General features: G+C 52.1%; 2 protein-coding genes and 1 non-coding gene across 4 annotated transcripts; 2 read left to right on the forward strand and 1 right to left on the reverse strand.

Annotated features, from left to right (window-relative positions):
• Window positions 1–305: 305 nt before the first annotated feature.
• On the reverse strand, window positions 306–5675 carry PPM1N (protein phosphatase, Mg2+/Mn2+ dependent 1N (putative)). Its single transcript, XM_055411064.2, has 5 exons — window positions 4761–5675; window positions 3600–3717; window positions 3418–3523; window positions 3273–3333; window positions 306–1724 (listed from the first exon to the last, which is right to left on the reverse strand). Exons 1-5 carry the CDS (start codon window positions 5673–5675, stop codon window positions 1656–1658), a joined length of 1269 nt encoding a protein of 422 aa, XP_055267039.2. The 3' UTR covers window positions 306–1655.
• Window positions 5676–6911: 1236 nt separating this feature from the next.
• On the forward strand, window positions 6912–15613 carry RTN2 (reticulon 2). Of its 2 annotated transcripts, XM_055411864.2 has the most exons (10): window positions 6912–7127; window positions 8981–9025; window positions 9149–9619; window positions 9727–9984; window positions 12406–12613; window positions 12977–13115; window positions 13267–13336; window positions 13459–13505; window positions 14780–14838; window positions 15118–15613. In XM_055411864.2, exons 1-10 carry the CDS (start codon window positions 7094–7096, stop codon window positions 15197–15199), a joined length of 1413 nt encoding a protein of 470 aa, XP_055267839.1. In that variant the 5' UTR covers window positions 6912–7093; the 3' UTR covers window positions 15200–15613. The 2 variants fall into 2 exon arrangements, with proteins under 2 accessions (XP_055267839.1, XP_088686757.1); XM_088830631.1 differs by lacking the exons at window positions 6912–7127; window positions 8981–9025; window positions 9149–9619; window positions 9727–9984 and adding an exon at window positions 10582–10687.
• Window positions 15614–18971: 3358 nt separating this feature from the next.
• TRNASTOP-UCA (transfer RNA opal suppressor (anticodon UCA)) lies at window positions 18972–19058 on the forward strand. Its single transcript has one exon. It is a non-coding gene; the product is annotated as a tRNA-Sec (tRNA).
• Window positions 19059–19431: the final 373 nt, after the last annotated feature.

The following is a 19431-nucleotide window of genomic DNA, read 5'->3' on the forward strand; positions in this document are numbered from 1 at the left end:
AAGACCCCTGCACTAAAGAAACTCTTGCATGTGTACACAGGAGTCTGATCAAGAATCTTCATGGCAGCAGCAATGTAAGGGCAAGAAACTGGAAACAACCTAAATATCCATCAAGAGGATGATGGGTGTTGAAACCATTCCGTATCTCTTGTCTGAAGTGCTGAGAGGCAGCTAAAAAGAATGAGGTGTGTGCAAGTGGCATGAAAGAAGGTTCCAACACATTATTGAGTAAAAGGAAACAAATTACCAAATGATACATAGGGTATGAGTAAAAATCAAGGAAACACTTTAAGGTACCATATACATGTGTGTATTTGCCCAATAAAAGGTCTCGAAAAATCCACTCCAAACTCATTGCAGGGATTACCAATAGGACTGTGAATGGCATCATGGAAAGTCTGATGATCATAATCTCAAGCCTCATTTCGAAAATGCCAAGTTTGGGACTTCCCTGCTGGTCCAGTGGTTAAGAATCACCTGCCAATGCTGGAGACATGGTTAGAGAAGGTTTCCACATGCCCTCAGGGCAACTAAGCCCATGCGCCACAACTACTGAGCCCAGTGCTCTAGAGCCTCTGAGCTCAACTGCTGAACCGTTATGCCTCAACTACTGAAGCCCCCGTGCCCTAGATCCCAAGCTCCCGACAACAGAACCCCTTGCTCACTGCTGTCAACTAAAGGAAGCGCATGGGCAGCAATGAAGACCCAATGCTAACAAAATTTTAAAAAAGAAAGAAAAAAAGAATGTCAAGTTCAATCTTTCCTCTAGGCTTTCACACTAGCTGTTCCTTCTGCCCCAAGGGGTTTTTGCATGGCTGACTAGTTCTCTGTTAGGTTTCTACTCAGTTGTCCCCTCCTCAGAGGTCTTCACATACACCCCTGTCTAAAGCAACCATCCCTAGGTGGAAAATGGAGTGAATACAACTTGTCATTGTATACCATTTTGTGCCCTGTGAATTTCAAACCAAGTGAACTTATTACCCATAGATAGCAACGTAGAAAACCAACATAGCTCCCCTAGACGTTTTCTTAATCACATCCCCCATCTCTCTTTTTTTTAAGACCTTGTCAGTGTCTGAGATGACCTTGTTATGGGTCCCCTTGTTTGCTGTTCCCCCACCCCCCACACACCAGGAGGTTCCAGGGGGAGGAACTTCAGTGGGTCTGCCAGGTTGATGGCCATGAGCAGGGCCTTTTGCCCACAGCAGGTGCCCCATACATATTTGCCAAATGACTGAGCAAATAATGCATATGGGTTTTTTTTCCACAAGAAAAATATATTTTGAATTATGTAATTAAAATTTAATCATAAAAACTTTCCCCAACCTCCCTGCCAAATAGATGAAAAATAGGAAGTGAAGAGAAGGTTATTGAACTGGGTGTTTTTCAGGGTCCAATCAGCTCTAATTATTAGACATTTGGTTTTGGGGTTTGGATTTTTTTTTTTTTTTTCGGTCTAGCTGGTGGGTGGAATTTCCCCTCTCTCATAAGACGTCTTATGAGAGGGAAGTAGGAGAAAGGGAAATAAACATTCTGGGGTTCCTCCATCAGCTTCTCTTCCTTCCTCTGGTCTGCATAACTGGGGAAGAGGAGTTCTCTTCCTTAATTATGCTGAGGTCCCAGCTGGGCAGACGGTCCTCAAAGGATGACAACTGTTAAGCCTCCAAGGGCAAGGCAGAGCTTGAATGGGCGCCAGTGGGTTCCTCAGCCCCTTTCTGCCCCTTCTGTAAAAACAAAATGTGGAAGACAGTGAATAGGGACCCCTTCTTGCCTCTCAGTATTTACTCCCTGCTGTTCTGAATGCTCCGCTCCTATTTTTTCCTTTGAGGAACCAACATTCCTCATCTCTCCAACCCCTCTGTTTTAGGGCGAGGGGACTCCAAGCCCAGGCACTAAGGGATGGGCTTGTGACTCCAGCCTGGCCAATCAGAGACACGGAGACTGGTCGGGCACGTGACCCAGTTTGGCCAATGAGAAGCAGCTCTGGAACCGCGGCTGCCCCCTACTGGGAAATGCGTGCTCTCTCCACTGGGGATGTTAGGTTCCTGGGATGTAAGCCTGGAGCAGCAACTCTCTGCCACCTCATGTGGAGACCCTGCCAGGAAATGAAGCCAACACAGAGAAAATAAAACTAACCGCATGACATCATTTGACAACTGGATGCAGTCATGCCTTAAGTCCCTGAACGCTTCAATAACACGGACCAGAAAATTCTCTGCTTTGTCTTCGCAGTTTGAATGAGGTTTCTGTCACTCACAAATCAAAAGAATCCTTACGAAGTTCTCATTTCTGCTGCTAAGAAATTATCCATACCCCCCGCCAAAGAGTAATAAATAACCCAGCTCCCTTCTCTGTCTTGCAAAGGCCTTCCAGTTTCCATTCTCATTTTCACCCCTCCCAGATCTCCACCCCATACCTTAGTTTATATGGCTTCACCCACCACCTCCTTGGACATCTTCAAATAAGTTTTGTGATCCCATGGACTGTTGTCTACCAGGCTCCTCTGTCCATGGAATTTTCCAGGCAAGAGTACTAGAGTGGGTAGCCATTCCCTTCTCCAGGGGTTCTTCCCGACCCAGGGATCGAACCCAAGTCTCTTGCTTTGCAGGCAGATTCTTTACTGTCTGAACCACTAGGGAAGCCCCCCAAATAGGGTATCTGGGCCCAATCCACAACCTCTCCCCTCTAAGACCTAGACCACCCTCAGAGATGTCCTGGTGGTCTCCGCAGTGCAGTCAGATTGGTTCCGTGAATTTTTCTGCCTTATTCCTGGATGGAGGGGGTGGTTCTTAGGATGGTGGTGCTTCACGGAGCAAAGTTATTGTTGTTCAGTCGCTAAGTCATGTCGCATTCTTTGTGACCCCATGGGCTGCAGCAGGCAAGACTTTCACGCCCTTCACTATCTCCTGGAGTTTGCTCAAACTCATGTCCATTGAGTCGGTGATGCCATCCAACCATCTCATCTTCTGTTGCCCCCTTCTCCTCCTGCCCTCAATCTTTCCCAACATTAGGGTCTTTCCCAATGATGGAGCAAAGTCATAGGCATATTTCTTGGAGAAGAAGCACAATCTCTTCTCTGCTTCTGCTTCCGATCCCACCCCCACCCCCCCCCAACCCACATACCTATCACAATTCTTCAGGACCAGGTGTGAGAATTTATTAATATATTCGCCAAATCCACTCTGGCTGCAGTTTCCCCATCACTTAAAGGGGTGGGGGGGGGCCTGAATTACATGCTTCTATGAAAACGTTCAAGAATACAGGGTCCTTACCACCCAGCGCTGTCTTGAGGCCTGGCAGAACCGAGAATAAGCTTCAGCGATGACTGTGGCCCTAGAGAGCAAAGGAAGGCCTTCAGGAGGGCATCCTCCTCCTGCCAGCAACTCTCCCATTCCAACCTACTCCACCCCAACTCACTTGCAGTAGAGCCCTCCCCCAGGAGGTAAATCCGGGATGTCCTCAGAGGCCAGAGTCCTGAAAACTGTGTTCAAGCTGGGGGGCTCCGAGGCAGAGGCACACAGCTCTGAGAAAGAGACAAGAATTGTGGGGGTGCTCTGCTGACAGACAACCCTTTCTGCTGGACTCCCAACACCGCTCACCTGCAACTCTGCGTCCCAGGGCTGCATCAAGCAGTACCTCCTTCCTGATGGCCTCCTCACAAGGTCTGGGAGCCCCCGGGAAGCAGACCAGGAGGCAGGTCATGTTGTCCAGGCTGCCCTGGAGAAGGTGGAGAAAACAGAGCCTGGTGGAACACGTGTGAGAGCCCCAGCACAGGGCTCTATGCCCTGGCCAGCAGTTTCCCAACATTCCTCTTGTTCTAGTGCCCCCTTCCCAATCTGCTTATGTGCATTTCTCGAAAGTCCCATCCTACTGACACTCTAAAGCAAGCCTCTCACAAAGACCAGTTGCTTAGGCCACGCCCTCTCTCGCTGTCCTAGCCCCACCCTATCAAGGAGAACCACTTTGGCCACCTGATGCGAAGAGCCGACTCGTTGGAAAAGACCCTGATGCTGGGAAAGAGTGAGGGCAGGAGAAGAAGGCGGCGACAGAGGATGAGATGGTTGGATGGCATCACCGACTCAATGGACATGAGTTTGAGCAAACTCCAGGAGATAGCGAGGGACAGGGAAGCCTGGTGTGCTGCCGTTCATGGGGTCGCAAAGAGTTGGACATGACTGATCAACAGTAAAGACAACTTCTCTTTTCCAAAGCTCCTCGCACTTTGCTGTTTAGCTGCTCTTCCTTCTGCCACTAAGCACACCTCAGTACCCACCTCTAGGCCTAAGCGTTTGTGTTTAGTCGCTTCAGTCTTATCCGATTTTTTGCGACCCCATGGACCATTACCCACCAGGCTCCTCTGTCCGTGGAATTTTCCTGGCAAGAATACTGGAGTGGGTTGGCATTTCCTACGTCAGTGGATCTTCCCAACCCAGGAATCGAACCTGCGTCTCCTCCATCTCCTACTTTGCAGGTGGATTCTTAACCATGAACCACCTGGGACGCCCTAAGAACTGTCCCATTCCAAAAGACCACGCCCTTTCTCTCAAATCCTTCCCGCGTGTGTATCCATCCCATCTTGTCTCCAGTCTTCCCTCAGTCTCCGCCCTCTGCTTCTTTTGACCCTGCCCCGTTCCTGCAGGCCCCGCCCCCTAATGGAGCCCCACCCATCTTCTAGTTTTACTTTAGCCTCTCCATCAAAGCTCCTTTTCCCTAAGTCCTTAGGTTCTTCCCTCAAAGACCTCAAGCCCCGCCCCCAGGACCTTGCAAAGACACGTGTCCAACAGCTGCGCGCAGAGAAGCTCTGGGGCCAAGCCCAAACAGAGGCGTGATGCCACCAGTCCTGCTAGGGCAGACCCGGACATCGCGTCCCACACGCCATCAGAAGCCAAGAGCATGAACTCGTCCTCCGCTTGGCGTGCCAGGGCGGTCACCTCAGGCTCCGCGGAAACGAGTTGCTGTTCTGGGGGCCTTCCTGGAGCCTCTTTGTAGGCAAAGTCTCCTAGTGCTCTGGACACTGCCAAAGAGCCCTCGAGGCGCCGACGGCTGATGGTGCCGCCCGCGTCATGGATGCGTTCACGTTCTCGGGGATGGAGGGGCCGATGGTCCTCGGTGCTGAAGGCCACGGCGCCGGCGCGACTCAGCACCGCGCGGGAGTCACCACAGTGCGCCAGGTACAGAAAGCGCGGGGAAACCAGTAACGCCACAGCGGTGGAGCCCCCTGGCTCGCCGCGGGGCCAGAGCGCACGCAGGCGCGCGTCCGCGCTCAGAAAGGCGCGGCGCAGTGCTTCGCACACGCCCTGGGGCTCGCTGGGCTCCGGGCCCAGCGCCTCGAGCACTTGGCCCTTCAGGTGGCGCGCGCCGAAGAGCGCGGCTCTTGCCCCGCCGTGGCCGTCGAGGACTGCGAAGAAAGCCCAGCCCGGGGGCAGCCCTGGTAGCGCAAGCCAAGCGCAATGAGCGTCCTCCATGTGTGCGCGCCAACCCTGCACCGCGCTAGCCCCGAAGCGCAGACCCCACGCCGCCGCCGCACCCCCGTGCGGCCGCTGGGCGCAACGCGGCGCGTCTAGGAGGGACTGAGGCCGGTTGGGAGACCTGCATCCCTCTTCTTCTTCCTCCACCTCCTCTTCCTTGCGGGTTGGCCAAAGGAGACGTTCCAGCAGGCGGGCAAGGGCCGCCATCCTTCGGCTTGGGGATCAGGAAGGCTCCACCCTCTGCACCTGCTAACCATCCACCTCCCACCCGCTCACTAATCCCCTGTCTTGTGACATTTTAAACCACCTAATTCTCCTTCCTATGCCCTTGACTTGCACTCAAGTCACTAGAAAGGGTTGAACTATTAGGGCTTCCCCCTTCCGCATCTTCAAAGCGAGGCTTTGGGTTTGGATCAGAGAAAAATGACAATAGTGCCAATCTAGCACTGACCATAGCTACACATAATTTTACATCATCATCTCCAGTTTACCGAAGAGGAAACCTAGTCACAGAAGTAAATAGTGTTATTGGAAAACGATTTCTAGAATCTGTATTCTCAACACAACACTCGGCTTCGAGTACCCAGCCCTGCTCTGTCCAGTCTTCTATATCAGTGATCCCATCCCGGGTTTCAAAAGCTTTCAATTCTTAACTTTTTTATTTCTACCTCTCGCTCTCGGTCTAGTCTCCGGGTTTCAGGAGTTTCTCTTCCAGGTCCCGCCCATCCATTCATACAAACAGTGGCTCCAAATATTTGCTATCCCGACTGGACTCTAGCTCCGCCTCTTAGCTACAGGCCCAGCCCCCTCACTCCAGATTGCGCTCACCTTCTGAGCCACACCATCTCTCTTGTTTGTTCTGCCTTATGCCCCCTAGGCTACGCCTCTAGCTCCTCTGTCTCGGACTGACTCCGCCCAACTCTGAATAATTCTAAATTAGCTTAAGGCCCTTCAAGTCTGAGCTCCTCCCCTTGTCTCAAAAGTTTCCAAGCAGTTTCTTCCCGCCCCCTTTCCCACTCCCATTGAGATTCTAAGCTCATACCTTTACCTCCCAGCGGTAGAATTTTTGTACCCTCCCTTCATTGACACCTCTAGCTCCACCAGAACCGGGTCTGAGTTCCACGCCTCCATCCTCTCCGCCTAGGCTCCTGCATCCTTATCTCGCTGAGCCCCTCACCCCACCCTCGGCCCCACTTCGCTCCCACTAAAGGCCCCGCCCTCCTCTCTCTGGAGCCGTTCAGACCGCCTTCCACGACTTCTCGACCAGTAGCCTACCACCCTAGCTCCGCCCCTCTATTAGGAAGACCACACCCCTCCATCCTCCCGCGCTTTCCCCCGCCCCCTCGCCCTCCCTCAGGTTCCGCCCCTCGGTCTGTGGCCCCGCCCCTGCCCCCGCGCTGCAGTGCCCCCCCCCAGCGGCCCCGCCCGCCCCTGCCGAGCCGAACTGAGGGCGGCGGCGGCGGCGGCAGCGGCGGCGACTGCTGGAGCGGCCCGGCAGGAGGAGGCGGCGAGGATGGCGGCGGCGGCGTCGTCCTGGGCGCGGCGGAGATGAGCGCTCGCGGCCCCAGGCCCAAGGCGGCGTGGCCGGAGTGGGCGGGGGTCCCGATGCAGGCCCGAGGAGGGCCATGGGGCAGGTCCTGCCGGTCTTCGCCCACTGCAGTGAGTTGGGGGAGACTCAGGCCTGGTGTGGGGCCCAGAGGCCCGGGTGGGCTCCTCTTCGGTTTCCCCTCCGACCTGGGCCGCGGGAGAGCCAAGATAGGGGAGGAGGTGAAGAAGACAAAGGAAGATCTGCCCTCCCCCATGTTCTATCAGCGTTGGGGGCGACTTGACCCGGAGAATCTGAGTGAGACTGAGCAGAGGTTGGGGGAACTGAGATAGCCGACGGGGGGCGCGCTGGGCTTGGATGTGCCGCGGGGCTCCGCCCGGGCAAGAGGACGCTCTCCAGGAGCTGTCCCCTCGCCCTGGTGCTGGCCGCAGCCGGCAGGGAGGGGATTTCAAAGGAGGGGTAGAGTCAGGATGGAGAAGAAGGGTCTGACTCCCCCTCCCCCGCATCACCCATCTTCGCATCCCACCTCCGTTTTCTGCCCAGAATCAGAGGCAGCCCCGAAGTGTCCAATCCCCTATCCCCAGGAAACAACCAATCTCTGGGTTGGGGCTAGGACTCCTGGATCCTTAGCTGTTTTTACCACTCCAGGTCTTTCATTCCTGGTCTCCTATTCCCCATCTGAGGAAATGAGGTGGGGGCGGGGGGCATGCGATTTCAATTTCCAAAAGGTATTGAGCATCTCCTGTAGGCAAAGCCCCAAGCTAGCTCTGAGAGGCTGAATTCCATAATTGAAATTGCCTTGTCTAAGCCTCATGATTTCTGAGCCCAGAGCTCTAACGGTCCTTGTCTAACATTCTCTGTCTCACACCCCCGAGGTCCTGAGAACTGGGGATTTCAACACTGACCTAGCCACTTGCATGTCTTGGGAGTCCAGATGCCAAGATTCTAAGAATTTGTTATTTCAACGTTTTAGCGTATCATCCCTACATTCTAAGATCTTGTCCCTACCTGGGCTTACAAAGGAAGGCCCTTCGTCTTCTCCCCACCCCACCCCCACCTTACCTCTCTGCTCTCATCTACCATCATCTTCCCATCAGTCACCCTGTTCCAGTCATATCTGCACACTTCTCCGTTCCTCAAATATGCAAAACTTAGTGCTTGCCTCAGGGCCTTTGCACTGGCTTTTCCCTCTGCCTGGAAGACTCTTCCCTAGATATTCTCATGGGTTCATCACATCATTGAGATTTCTGCTCAAATGTCATCCAAGGAGTCTTCCTCACCAACCTGTCTGAAATAGCAGCCCCTTATTTTATCTTCCCTTACTTTGATTTTTCTCCATACACTTAGCACCCAACACCATAAGTTTAATTGTTTGTGTCTATCTCTCCTACAGGGTATACTCTATAAGACTAGGGGTTTTGTTTACAGTTGTATCTTCAGGATCTAAAATAGTGACTGGCATTTATTAAGCACTCAAATAATGGTTGTTGAAAGAATTAATGAATTGAAACCTAAAAGCCTCCTAAAATACCCAAGGGCTTCCCAGGTGGCGCTATTGGTAAAGGACCCGCTTGCCAATGCAGGAAACGTAAGAGAAGAGGGTTTGATTCCTGGGTTGGGAAGATCCACTGGAGGAGGGCACAGCAACCCACTTCAGTATTCTTGTCTGGAGAATCCCATGGACAAAGGAGCCTGGCGGGCTACAGTCCATGGGGTCGCAAAGAGCCAGACATGAGTGAAGCAATACTTAAAGACTCTAAGATCAAGATTCCCGGATTTGAACTTCCAAGACTGAACTTCAGATAGCAGGGATAGAAAGGTTTTACAGTCTGTATGCAGACTGTTCTAAAGGTCCTGTGATGAAAATTCTAAGATTCCTTAATTCAGACAAGTTTCTAGGACTGGCTCACTACTGTAAGTCAGGCAGTCTAAACTTTTAAGAGTCCTCGATATTTTCCTCTTGCAGAAGAAGCTCCGTCTACAGCTTCATCTACCCCTGACTCCACAGAAGGTAAACAAAGAGGGAGGATGTGAGAGTGGAACTTGAAGGGGGCTCACAGCTGGGCCAAGGGGTTAAGGGGAGTGGGTTAGGGTCTTCGTCAGAGGAGCTCATGCCCTCCTTTGCTCGTGGCAGGAGGGAACGACGATTCGGATTTTCGGGAGCTGCATACAGCCCGGGAATTCTCGGAGGACGACGAGGAGGAGACCACGTCGCAGGACTGGGGCACTCCCCGGGAGCTGACCTTCTCCTACATTGCCTTCGACGGTGTGGTGGGCTCTGGGGCTCGCAGGGATTCAGCCGCTCGCCGCCCACGGCCCCAGGGCCGCTCAGTCTCGGAGCCTCGAGACCCGCCCCCTCAGCCCGGCCTGGGCGACAGCTTGGAAAGCATCCCCAGCCTGAGCCAATCCCCAGAGCCAGGGCGTCGAGGTGACCCCAGTTCTGCCCCTCCAGCTGAGCGCCCCGCGGAGGACCTGGGGCTCCAGTTGGATCAACTGGGCTGGGCGACCCAGGGAGCAGGGACTGGGGAGGACTCTGCCACCAGTAGCTCCACTCCGCTGGAAGACGAGGAGCCCGAAGGATCAGTGGCTGGAGAGGCTGGGAAAGGTGAGATGTCTGAGGTGCTGAGACTGAAGCCACAAGGGGTGGGTGGTTTCTTTCCTTAGGGCACCTCCAAATCGAAAATTCACAGCCTTCTCTCTCTAACGCACCAGAATTGGACCTACCACTCGGATTCGTTCAGTCCTCGCCGCTGGAAGTCTTTACTCCACAGCCCAGCCCTGTCTCTGGGATCCCCCAGACCCCCACTCCATCCCCTCCTCTATCCCGGGATTCGAACTCTTGGCGGGATGAGCCCTTGCTGGACGAGAAGGAGGAAGAGCCGTGGGGGCAGCTGGAGCGGGAGCCAATCACGGGGCAGTGCCTCGATAGCACGGACCAATCAGGATTCACATTGGAATCACAAGTTTTAGGTAAACTCCGCGAGGGAACGTGCTACTTTGGATCACTGGGAGGGTGGGGGATTGATATTTAAAGGCACCAAACTCCCGAAGGAACGGAGGAGAGTGGAGAAACGGAGGAAGTATTGCCATTGGCAGGACATTATAAACTCTACCCTTAAAAAAAGCCCCGTTACCTAAGATTGCCATTGGCTCTTTTTATATAGTTGCCCCGCCCACTCGAGAAATTAGCCCTCCCATTGAGGGTTTAGGATTGGGATTGGCTAATTGCTAAAAAAAAAAAAAAAAAAAAACCCTCTTTTGTAGTGCTCCCTCTAGAGGCTGATTTTGGATAGGCCAAATTCCTGAAAAAGTAAGGCTCTCTTCTGAATGTGGCCACCAGCTCGTAAAAGTAAACTCGGCGCCTTTTAAAACCTTTCCTCTTCCCTGACCACCAGCATTGGCAAATTGTAAATAGACCCGCCTTGCTTTATATGCTCAGTCTCCACGAACGGTTCCTATGGGTTGGTTGTAGACACCCCTGCTTTCCGCTGTTTACAAAGAGAACCACACCGTTTTGGAACTGTTCCCACCTCTATGGAGAGCCATTGGCTGGGTACAAAGGGGGCCCCGCCTCCTATTCCCTCCCTCCGGGTTCCACTGAAGTGGGCAAAATCCTTGAGAAGCAGCGCTGTCTGTAGCCTCTCACTCGGAGGAGCCGAGATGGGGAGTAAAGGTGGGCTTTCGGGGCGGGCTGGGACTCGAGGGCTGGGGGACCATGGAAAGGGCCCCAGATTTGCTTCTGTCGCCCTCAACTCTGGGGGATATTTCCTCTTGGTCCCAGACTCCCCAGAAATGCAGGCTGGGGCTGAGGAGCTGTGGGGGTACCTAGGGAGGGCGTGGTGGGAGTGTGGGGTCCCCTCTCTCTCCAGCTGGAGCTTTGGGGCCCGAGAGCAGCGAGGACCCCTCCCCCAGCCTCTGGTCCAGGCGGCGCTGTCACTCCGTAGCCGGACAGGCCAGCACAGCTGCGGGAGAGGCTCCCTCCCCCCAGCGTGCCTAAACTTAGCCCCCGCCTAGGACGACCCGGCCCCTCCCCCACCCAGTGGCGCAGGCCTTGGGGAGCCTGCAGGGGAAGGGTTGAGGGGAGACCTACGCTAGTTACAGCAGATGGGAGGATGGGTATAGGGAGGATGCGGAAGAGAGGAGAGTCAGACTCTGAGGGGGACTGGTTGGGATGGGTCAGTCTGATTGCAGTAAGGGTGGTAGGATGGAAACTGTCCAGAAATAGATGGCAGGGTACCAGGCTCTCAGTTCAGGGCTCAAAGGGGAGCCAACTATAGGGAGAACTGTTAAAATTAAGATGTGTAAGATGAAACGTTGGGGTCCAAAGACCACTGATGAAAGCTTAGGCTGGGCTTAGGAGGTGAGTTAGAAATTTGTGTTAGAGCCTAGGAAGGAGAATGATGTCATTAATACATTTGGGACTTAGATGTATGTGTTGGTAGGGGTATCAGGGAGATGTTACTTTATACCCCTCAGGGTGCATAAAATAAAAACAATAACACCCATTGCTGGGCAGGATGCTGGGAAAAGGTCACTTTCATTTCACAGAGAAAAGGATTGTTAGACTCTTGTTTGTAAGCAATCTGATAAAATTTATGATACTTGAAAATACAAAATTAGTCCACCCAGCGATTTGGCCCCTGGGATTTGTACCTCAGAAACAACCTCCTAGAGGTAAGAATATTTACAGGAGGCTGTTGTTTGCAGTACTGTCTAGGAAGGGGATGGGGGAAGGAAACAAAATAAATGGCCCAGCAATAGATATGTGGTTGAATAAAATGAATAATGGTGTAGCTACACCATGGAATATTGTGTAGCCCTTATAAAGAATGAATTAAAAGCTGTTCCAGTTGACCAGAAGAGAATTCTAGGAGAAAAAGTAGAGTGAGATATGCATGATGCAGAAGAATGATTTTTTGCACCCAAACTTCTGTTCACACATAATCTGTGGGCAGGAGTAAGCTGTGGGGACTCGCTAGACAGTTAACTTGGGTTTTCCAGGAGGCATGCATGGAATGAAAGTGTTAGTAGCTCAGCCATGTCTGACTCTTTGTGACCCCATGGACTATAGCCCACCAGGCTCTTTTGTCCATGGGATTCTTCAGGCAAGAGTACTGGAGTGGGTAGCCTTTCCCTTCTCTGAGGGATCTTCCTGACCCAGGGATTGAATCCAGGTCTTCCGCATGGCAGGCAGATTCTTTACTGTCTGAGTCACCAGGAGAGCCCAAGCATGGAATAAAAGAAGACAAATAGAAATCTGGAAATTGGGTTAAGACTCCCACAGGTGTGTCAAGAGGTCATGGTTCAGCCTCGAGACAGGAAATACGAGGTCAAGAGGTCAGCCAGGGCAGCCCCAAGCCCCAGCCTGACTGCCGCCCCCTCCCTCCACAGTGGTGGACCTGCTGTACTGGAAGGATGCGAGGACGTCAGGCGTGGTCTTCACAGGCCTCATGGTCTCCCTGCTAAGCCTCCTGCATTTTAGCATCGTGTCTGTGGCCGCCCACGTGGCCCTGTTGCTGCTCTGCGGCACCATCTCTCTCAGGGTTTACCGAAAAGTGCTGCAGGCCGTGCACCGGGGGGACGGCGCCAACCCCTTCCAGTGAGAAGCCCCAGCCCGGCCCCCTACCCCTTATCTCTGTCCAGACCCCAGCGCTGACCCATGACCTCAGATCAGGCACTGACTTCTCACTCTGGCCCCGACCCATCCTCTTCCTGTTCCTAACTCCAACCTGATACCCTGACATGAAACCACCGGACTCTGACCCTTGGCTTCCAGCCCTGACCTCTGACCCTAACCTCTGATCCTTAATCCTTGATCCCATCTCCTGACCCTGACCTCCACTCTACCCCTCTACACCTGGCCTCCTCCCCAGCCCTCATTTCTTGTCCTTGTCTTGGGCATCCCCCTCAGCCTGGGCCCCCTCTACCTGCCGAGTTGCCTCACACATCTCTGTTCTCTCAGGGCCTACCTGGACGTGGACCTGACCCTGACTCGGGAGCAGACTGAACGTTTGTCCCAGCAGATCGCCTCCCGTGTGGTCTCTGCAGCCATACAGCTGCGGCATTTCTTTCTGGTAGAAGACCTCGTGGACTCCCTCAAGGTGCCCTGAAGCCCCCCCACCTCCCTCCTGGGTCCCCAGCACTCACCTCCTGCCCCTGGCGGGGCGGGGGGGGGAGGAGGGCCATTGCTGGGTGAGTTCCCGGCCTGGGGTGCACCCTGTAGGCTCTGCTGACCCTCACCCTCACCCTCAGCTGGCCCTTCTCTTCTACATCTTGACCTTCGTGGGTGCCGTCTTCAATGGTTTGACTCTTCTCATTCTGGGTGAGCTGGGAAGGCTGTGGAGGGCAGGGTCAGGAGGTGGGTGCTGGGGCTTGGTGGGGGACAGGGTTATGAATGGAACTCCTCTCCGGGGAGGACCCTGACCCCCATCTCTGTGCCTGCAGGAGTGATCGGTGTATTCACAGTCCCTCTGCTGTATCGACAGCACCAGGTGAGCATGACAGGCCTCCAGTTGGTAGCACCCCAACCAAACACAACTGGTCTCATCACCCCCTGTCCCCCAGCAGCTGGGGTCGAAGACAAATGTCCCAGCCAGAAACGAGAGGACCAGCTGGTGTTCCTACCCCGACAGAGTCAGGATCTGACTGACGCGTGCCAGGCACAGGTGGTCTGCCTGCTGTCCTTCCTCCATGCAGCTAGAGTCTACCCAATACATCTCAATAGTCAGAGACAGGTATTTTGATTTGTGTCCTATGACAGAGCCAGTGGCAGAGACAGGATCTGATGTATCCCACCCCAAGGCAAGCAGACTCACCAATGCTCCTCCCCAACAATGATGCGAGGCCTGCCTTGACATGTCCTAGCTCCGGAGAAAGAGCCTGACTGGTGTGTTCTCTCCCTGACACAGCAGGAGGCCAAACAACACTCATCCTAGCTAGAAACAGGCAGACAGATGAATGCCTCCTCCTGACAGCCTGATACCCTCTGTCCCTTGTGATACCACCAGGGACTAACAAACACATATTCCATTTGCAGACAGACAGACAAACAGACTGATGCCGTCTATCCCTACACATAGCCTGGGTCTGACTGGCACCCATCTCAGCCAATCAGGTGGACTGACTGATGCCCTCACTCCCTGAAACTGCGAGGGACTGACATTTCAGTTAAATCAGGTGGGATGTTTGTTACTCAGAACACTGACAGAACCAGGGCCAACTGACATGCATCCTATCCAGAGACAGACAGATGAACCACATTCCATTTTGACATTCTCCAGCACAGCTGAGAGCCCAGTGATGCCCATCCCTGCCAGGGATATAGTCCTAACTAACTCCCTCACATGCTGGAATCACCGAGACTCACAAAGTCAGCTAATGTTGTGAATTAAACTAGTATTTAAATCAATCCACTCAGGGGCTTGACAAGCAACACTAATGCCCTCTGCTCTTACGCTGTCCCTAAACACACATACATACACACATCTCCAAGATTAACAATAGTGCCCAGGACACAAACTCACTGGCAAATTCTTGTGTTTACCCATCATCCCTTCCTACACAGAGTAGGGTCCAATCAGCTTGACACTTCAACTTGGACTTCTGACTTCCAAGGGTATTTTATTAGGTTTAGAGTTGAAGGTGGCACGGTGGGCCGCTCCCCCGAACTCCTGACTTGAGTGGGGGAGGAAGCAGCCTCCTTAATGAATTAGGGAGAAGAGCCCCCTCCAATCTCTCCTTTCACCCCTTTTCTTCATCTCCCCAGGCCCAGATTGATCAGTATGTGGGATTGGTGACCAATCAGTTGAGCCACATCAAAGCTAAGTAAGTGCATGTGGTGGAGATGGATGGGATGGGGAATGGGGAAACTTGGGAACGTTCCCCTTGCCCGCTTTGCGCCCCCACGCCCCCATATTCCTTATCCCTAAATCTACTGGGGTTGAATATCTCCTTCCTAAAAGGTAAGAGACAGTTCCATCGCAGGCCAGTAGGTGGAGGGCTGGGGCTGGTTTGGGCCCTAAGTTCCTCCCCAGTTTTCCCGTTAGTTCTCAGCGTTATCGATACTGTGGCCCCACCCCTTGACTCCACCTGTTTCTCCCTCAGGATCCGAGCTAAGATCCCAGGGACCGGAGCCCTTGCCTCGGTAGCAGCTGCAGTCTCCGGACCCAAAGCCAAAGCCGAATGAAAGAGGTGTCTCTGCCTGCGGGACGCCTGCCCCCACCCCCTGTAGCCCTCTGCCCTCTTCCATCTCCCTTCCGTCCCTGCCCTCTCCCAGCCTCAGCCCGAGCCATTTCCCAGTGGGTGTCAGGATCACTCACACCAGGGAGTTTGCGCAAATTGCCTGAGCGGCCAGGACTACATTTCCCAAGAGGCTCTGCTCTAGGAGTCCAAGGAAAGCGAGGCACCTTGGCCGCGGGGCTTGCTGGGACTTGTAGTTGCCTAGATAGGGCACACGCCCTGCCCTTCTTGACCCCACCGCTGGAGGCGCCGTGAGGGCTTGGTGTCTTTTGACGCCACTAGCCCCAACGCTGGGGCTTTGCATGGGGCCCAGGGGAGGCCTGAGCTTGGATTTACACTGTAATAAAAGACTTCTGTGGAAAACCCAAGGCCTCCTGTGCTTCCAGCCCCCTCCAACTTTCATATTCTTGCCCTGAAAAGCGCGTAAGTGATTCTCAAAAAGGAACTTTCCCCATCTCTGCAGAAGAAGAAACAAGAGGCAGCGGATCCCAGGGTTAGTCAGGCCTTGACAGTCGCTTTCCACGCCTGTACTCCTGGCAGACATCACTAGGCGATCCCCACACTCTGCCTGCTGTGTCCCCATCTCACCTGAGTCCCAGACTCATGTATTCAGCTGCCTTCTGGAGGACTCCCCCCTCAAATCTATCCAAACCTCTTCCTGGTCCTACCTGATTTCCAAGTCCGGGAGCCCCCTCCTGTCCACGTGTTGCCCAGCCAGAGACCCAGATTTGGCCCTGGGCTCCTACTCCCTCACATCTATTCAGTAGTGAAGCCACACCTATTCACTCTCTCAAACGTCTCTCATCCACCCACTTTTCTCTATTCCGAATGCCTTGGGAATAAACACAGGGCCTCGTGGCCTCTGGGCCTCGGTTTCCAAAACTAAACCTGGGCAAAAGAAAGCAGGAAGCTCGAGTGTATAAAGATCCAGGAAACTTGGGACATCCTTGGCGGTCCAGCGGTTGAGACGCTGCGCTTCCCCGGAGGGGTCCGTGGGTTCGATCCCTCCTGGGGGAAATAAGATCCTGCACGCTGGGCAGAAGGGCCAAAAAATAGGAAAACAACAGCAACAACAAACCAATAGATTGGATTTGAATCAGCTTCTCTACTTTTTGACTACGTGACCTTGAGCAGGAAGCCCCCTTTCCTCAAATGAAAAGTTGTCACCCTAAGCTACTTACATCCCAACCAGTTCCTCGGACTTTGATGATCTATATACCAGCTGTTCTGCTAGTTAACTGTTTTGTCCTTTTTTTGTCATATCACATTGCTTGTAGAATTTAACCCCCCGACTAAGGATCAAGCAAGGGCCCTTGGCAGTGAGAGCACGGCGTCCTAACCACTGGACCACCAAGGAATTCCCTAACTTGGTTTATTAAAAAATAAACAAACGTCTTTTAAAATGAAATGTTACTCCACCACTAAGGACATCAGTATCTCTTGCCAGCAATAAAAGATAACAGTTAAACACAAAACTATCACCATTTAAAATGTTTACTTGTGCATCACTTAAAATCTTGCCTCTAGTGAGGCATGTCACATTTTACAAGATACTTAATAATGTTATAAGAGTGGTGGTTACAGTCTCAGATTTTGTATACAGGGGTTGCCTAGCAGCAGCTTGCTACTTAAAAGAAAGAGTACTTGAGGGGCTTCTCTTGAATCTGGATTTGGCAAGCAGGGGCAGTGTTTTGTTTTTGTTTTTTAGGGGCAATGTTTTAAACTTCCAAATAAAATAGCAACATTTCCTAAAGATATTTTTATTGATACTTTCCATAAGATGAAGTGTCCATTTGTCTTTATCAAAAACTGGAGGAAGAGGGACTGGTTGAGATTATGGATCCAAGAATGTCTAAAGCCCCCAAGCCCATCCTTGGCACCCCCACTGGAGGCAGGAAACAGGTTGATGATGGCAATAGTCTTAATTGAGTCACTCACAGTGCCATGTCTGGCTTTTATTTCCATCTGCTTGTTATGATTCCCCCTAGTTACACTAGTCTTGTTTTTCAGATGGGGAAACTGAGGCTCAGAAAAGGATGGTGGGTTTTTGTTTTTTTTTTGTCCCACAGCACGCAGATCTTATTTCCTAGGGATGGAACCTGTGCCTCCTTGTAGTGGGAACACAGAGCCTTAACCACTGGATCACCAGGGAAGTCCCCATATTCTTGCATTCATTGTACAAACGTTTAGTGAGCCTCTGGCAAGTGCTCAAGCACTCTTTAGTTATTAGGGACACAGAAATGAACCAAAACAAAGTCCATGGTTTCATGGAGTTGCTATTTTAGCAGGAGCAGCCAGACAATAAGCAAATGGACATAGACAAAGGTAGGTGGTGATCAGGGTGATGGAGAGAAGTCTAGCAGAAGAAGGGGACAGAGTGACAAGGCTTGCTATTTTAAACTGGGTGGTCAGGGAAGGCCTCATTAAGTGGTGATATTTAAGCAGAGGCCAGAGTGAAGGGAGGCAGTGAGTCATGGAAATATATGGAGGAAAGGAGATTCAGACACGGGGGTCAACAGATGCAATGGTCCTGGGAAGCGAGCATGGCTGGTGTCTGCAGCAAGCTATCTGTGTGCCAGAAACCAAGTATATGAGGACAGAGGAGTAGGAGGACATGGGGTCAGAGAAGTGGAAAGGGCTAATTGTCAGAATTGTAAAGCTGCGGTAAGAGATTTGACTTTTCCGCTGAGAAGGAAGACATGGGAAGATTCATGTCGGGGAATGACATTGTTGTCAAAGGATCACCGACTTGGATTATGAAAAGATCACTTTTTTTTTGGTTTGTTTTAAATAATAATTACGATGGCATAGTTTCTATTTTCCCACGTGGATGTGCTGTGCGGATAGGGTAGGGTACTATCCGTTTCTATGGCTCACTTTCCTCGGCCATAAAATGCAAACGCAAAAACTGATGCTCTCTAGTGTTTAAGCTCAAAGAGGACAGAAATTCTGTCATCACCAGTACCTAGGATTGTGTCTGGGACTCTGTAGGCGCTCATTGGAAAAGACCCTGATTCTGGGAAAGATTGAAAGCGGGAGGAGAAGGGGACGACAGAGGATGAGATGGTTGGATGGCATCACTGACTCGATGGACATGAGTTTGAGCAAGCTCCAGGAATTGGTGATGGACAGGGAAGCCTGGCGTGCTGCAGTCCATGGGGTCGCAAAGAGTCGGAGAGGACTGAGCGACTGAACTGAACCGAGGCGCTCATTAAACTTTTGAAAGGTTAGATCGCTGAAGTTCCACAAAAGAACAGCAAGTGTCGCGCCAGCCCTACAGCCGCCAGCGTGGAGTCTCCGCGGCTGGGCTAAATCAGACTCTTGACCGGAACGGACACACTCGAATTCAGATTTTTCAGGAAAGAAGCTTCTGAATCCCGAATTATGAATCTTTTTTTGTTTTTGAAAAATAAATGGACTTCTCTCTCGGATAAAAGGGGCTTCAGTCTCTTTAACAGCTAGACATGAGGGGGCCTCGTTCCGTAGCACCGTTTCCCAGAATGCGCGGCGCTATGCAAATGAGACAGTTTCCAAAGAGAGGTGATTCAATCCATAGAGGCAAACGCAGCATTTTGGGAGGATATCTGTCGTAATAAACTTGGGAGAATTTATAGATATTGAAATCAACAGTTTCACACTCTCGCAAGCTATGTCACCGTAACTGTAAAAAACTAAAAGTTTATACCTTTTATATAGCTGTGCGGGAGAGCGAGTTTCTCGCCCGGATGATCCTCAGTGGTCTGGGGTGCAGGCTTCAAACCTGTAGCTGTCTAGCGACAGAGTGGTTCAATTCCACCTTTCGGGCGAGGAGGGTTCCATTTTTCTTCTTCCAAACTGGATATTAGAATGCGAGTTGGCCCGAGGACCTCGGACCCGCGTCTGGAGATGTCGCTGCAGTCTTTATTTTTCGCCGCTCAAGTGTTTCCCCGTGAGTACATTCACACACCCCACCCCTGCCCGCCCCGGAGAAAACCAAACTCCAAAAGATGAAGAAAAACTCGTGTACACTCTCAGTTCTAGGAAATTTACAGTTAGAAAGTGATCCGAGATTCCTCCCCTTCACTTGCTTACTCACTTATTCGGTCATTTACCCACTCATGTATTTAATCACGCATGCACTTATAAAACACTCGAATATTTATTCCTTTGATCATTTATTCATTCACATATTCAACAAGC

Source organism: Moschus berezovskii, chromosome 22, assembly GCF_049115385.1.
Source record: "Moschus berezovskii isolate FMDL1 chromosome 22, NW_MosBer_1.0, whole genome shotgun sequence".
NCBI lineage: Eukaryota > Metazoa > Chordata > Mammalia > Artiodactyla > Moschidae > Moschus > Moschus berezovskii.

What these genes read in the sequence shown, in the direction of transcription:
- RTN2 (XM_055411864.2), top strand. Translation starts at nt 7,094, where the DNA reads ATGGGGCAGGTCCTGCCGGTCTTCGCCCACTGCA. An exon ending in GGCTGGAGAGGCTGGGAAAG is followed by an intron (nt 9,620 to 9,726) that starts GTGAGATGTCTG and finishes CTAACGCACCAG; the next exon opens with AATTGGACCTACCACTCGGA. An exon ending in TTGAGCCACATCAAAGCTAA is followed by an intron (nt 14,839 to 15,117) that starts GTAAGTGCATGT and finishes TTTCTCCCTCAG; the next exon opens with GATCCGAGCTAAGATCCCAG.
- PPM1N (XM_055411064.2), bottom strand. Translation starts at nt 5,675, where the DNA reads ATGGCGGCCCTTGCCCGCCTGCTGGAACGTCTCCTTTGGCCAACCCGC. An exon ending in GGGGGAGGGCTCTACTGCAA is followed by an intron (nt 3,334 to 3,417) that starts GTGAGTTGGGGT and finishes TTTGCTCTCTAG; the next exon opens with GGCCACAGTCATCGCTGAAG. An exon ending in CCTCAAGACAGCGCTGGGTG is followed by an intron (nt 1,725 to 3,272) that starts GTAAGGACCCTG and finishes TTGTTTTTACAG; the next exon opens with AAGGGGCAGAAAGGGGCTGA.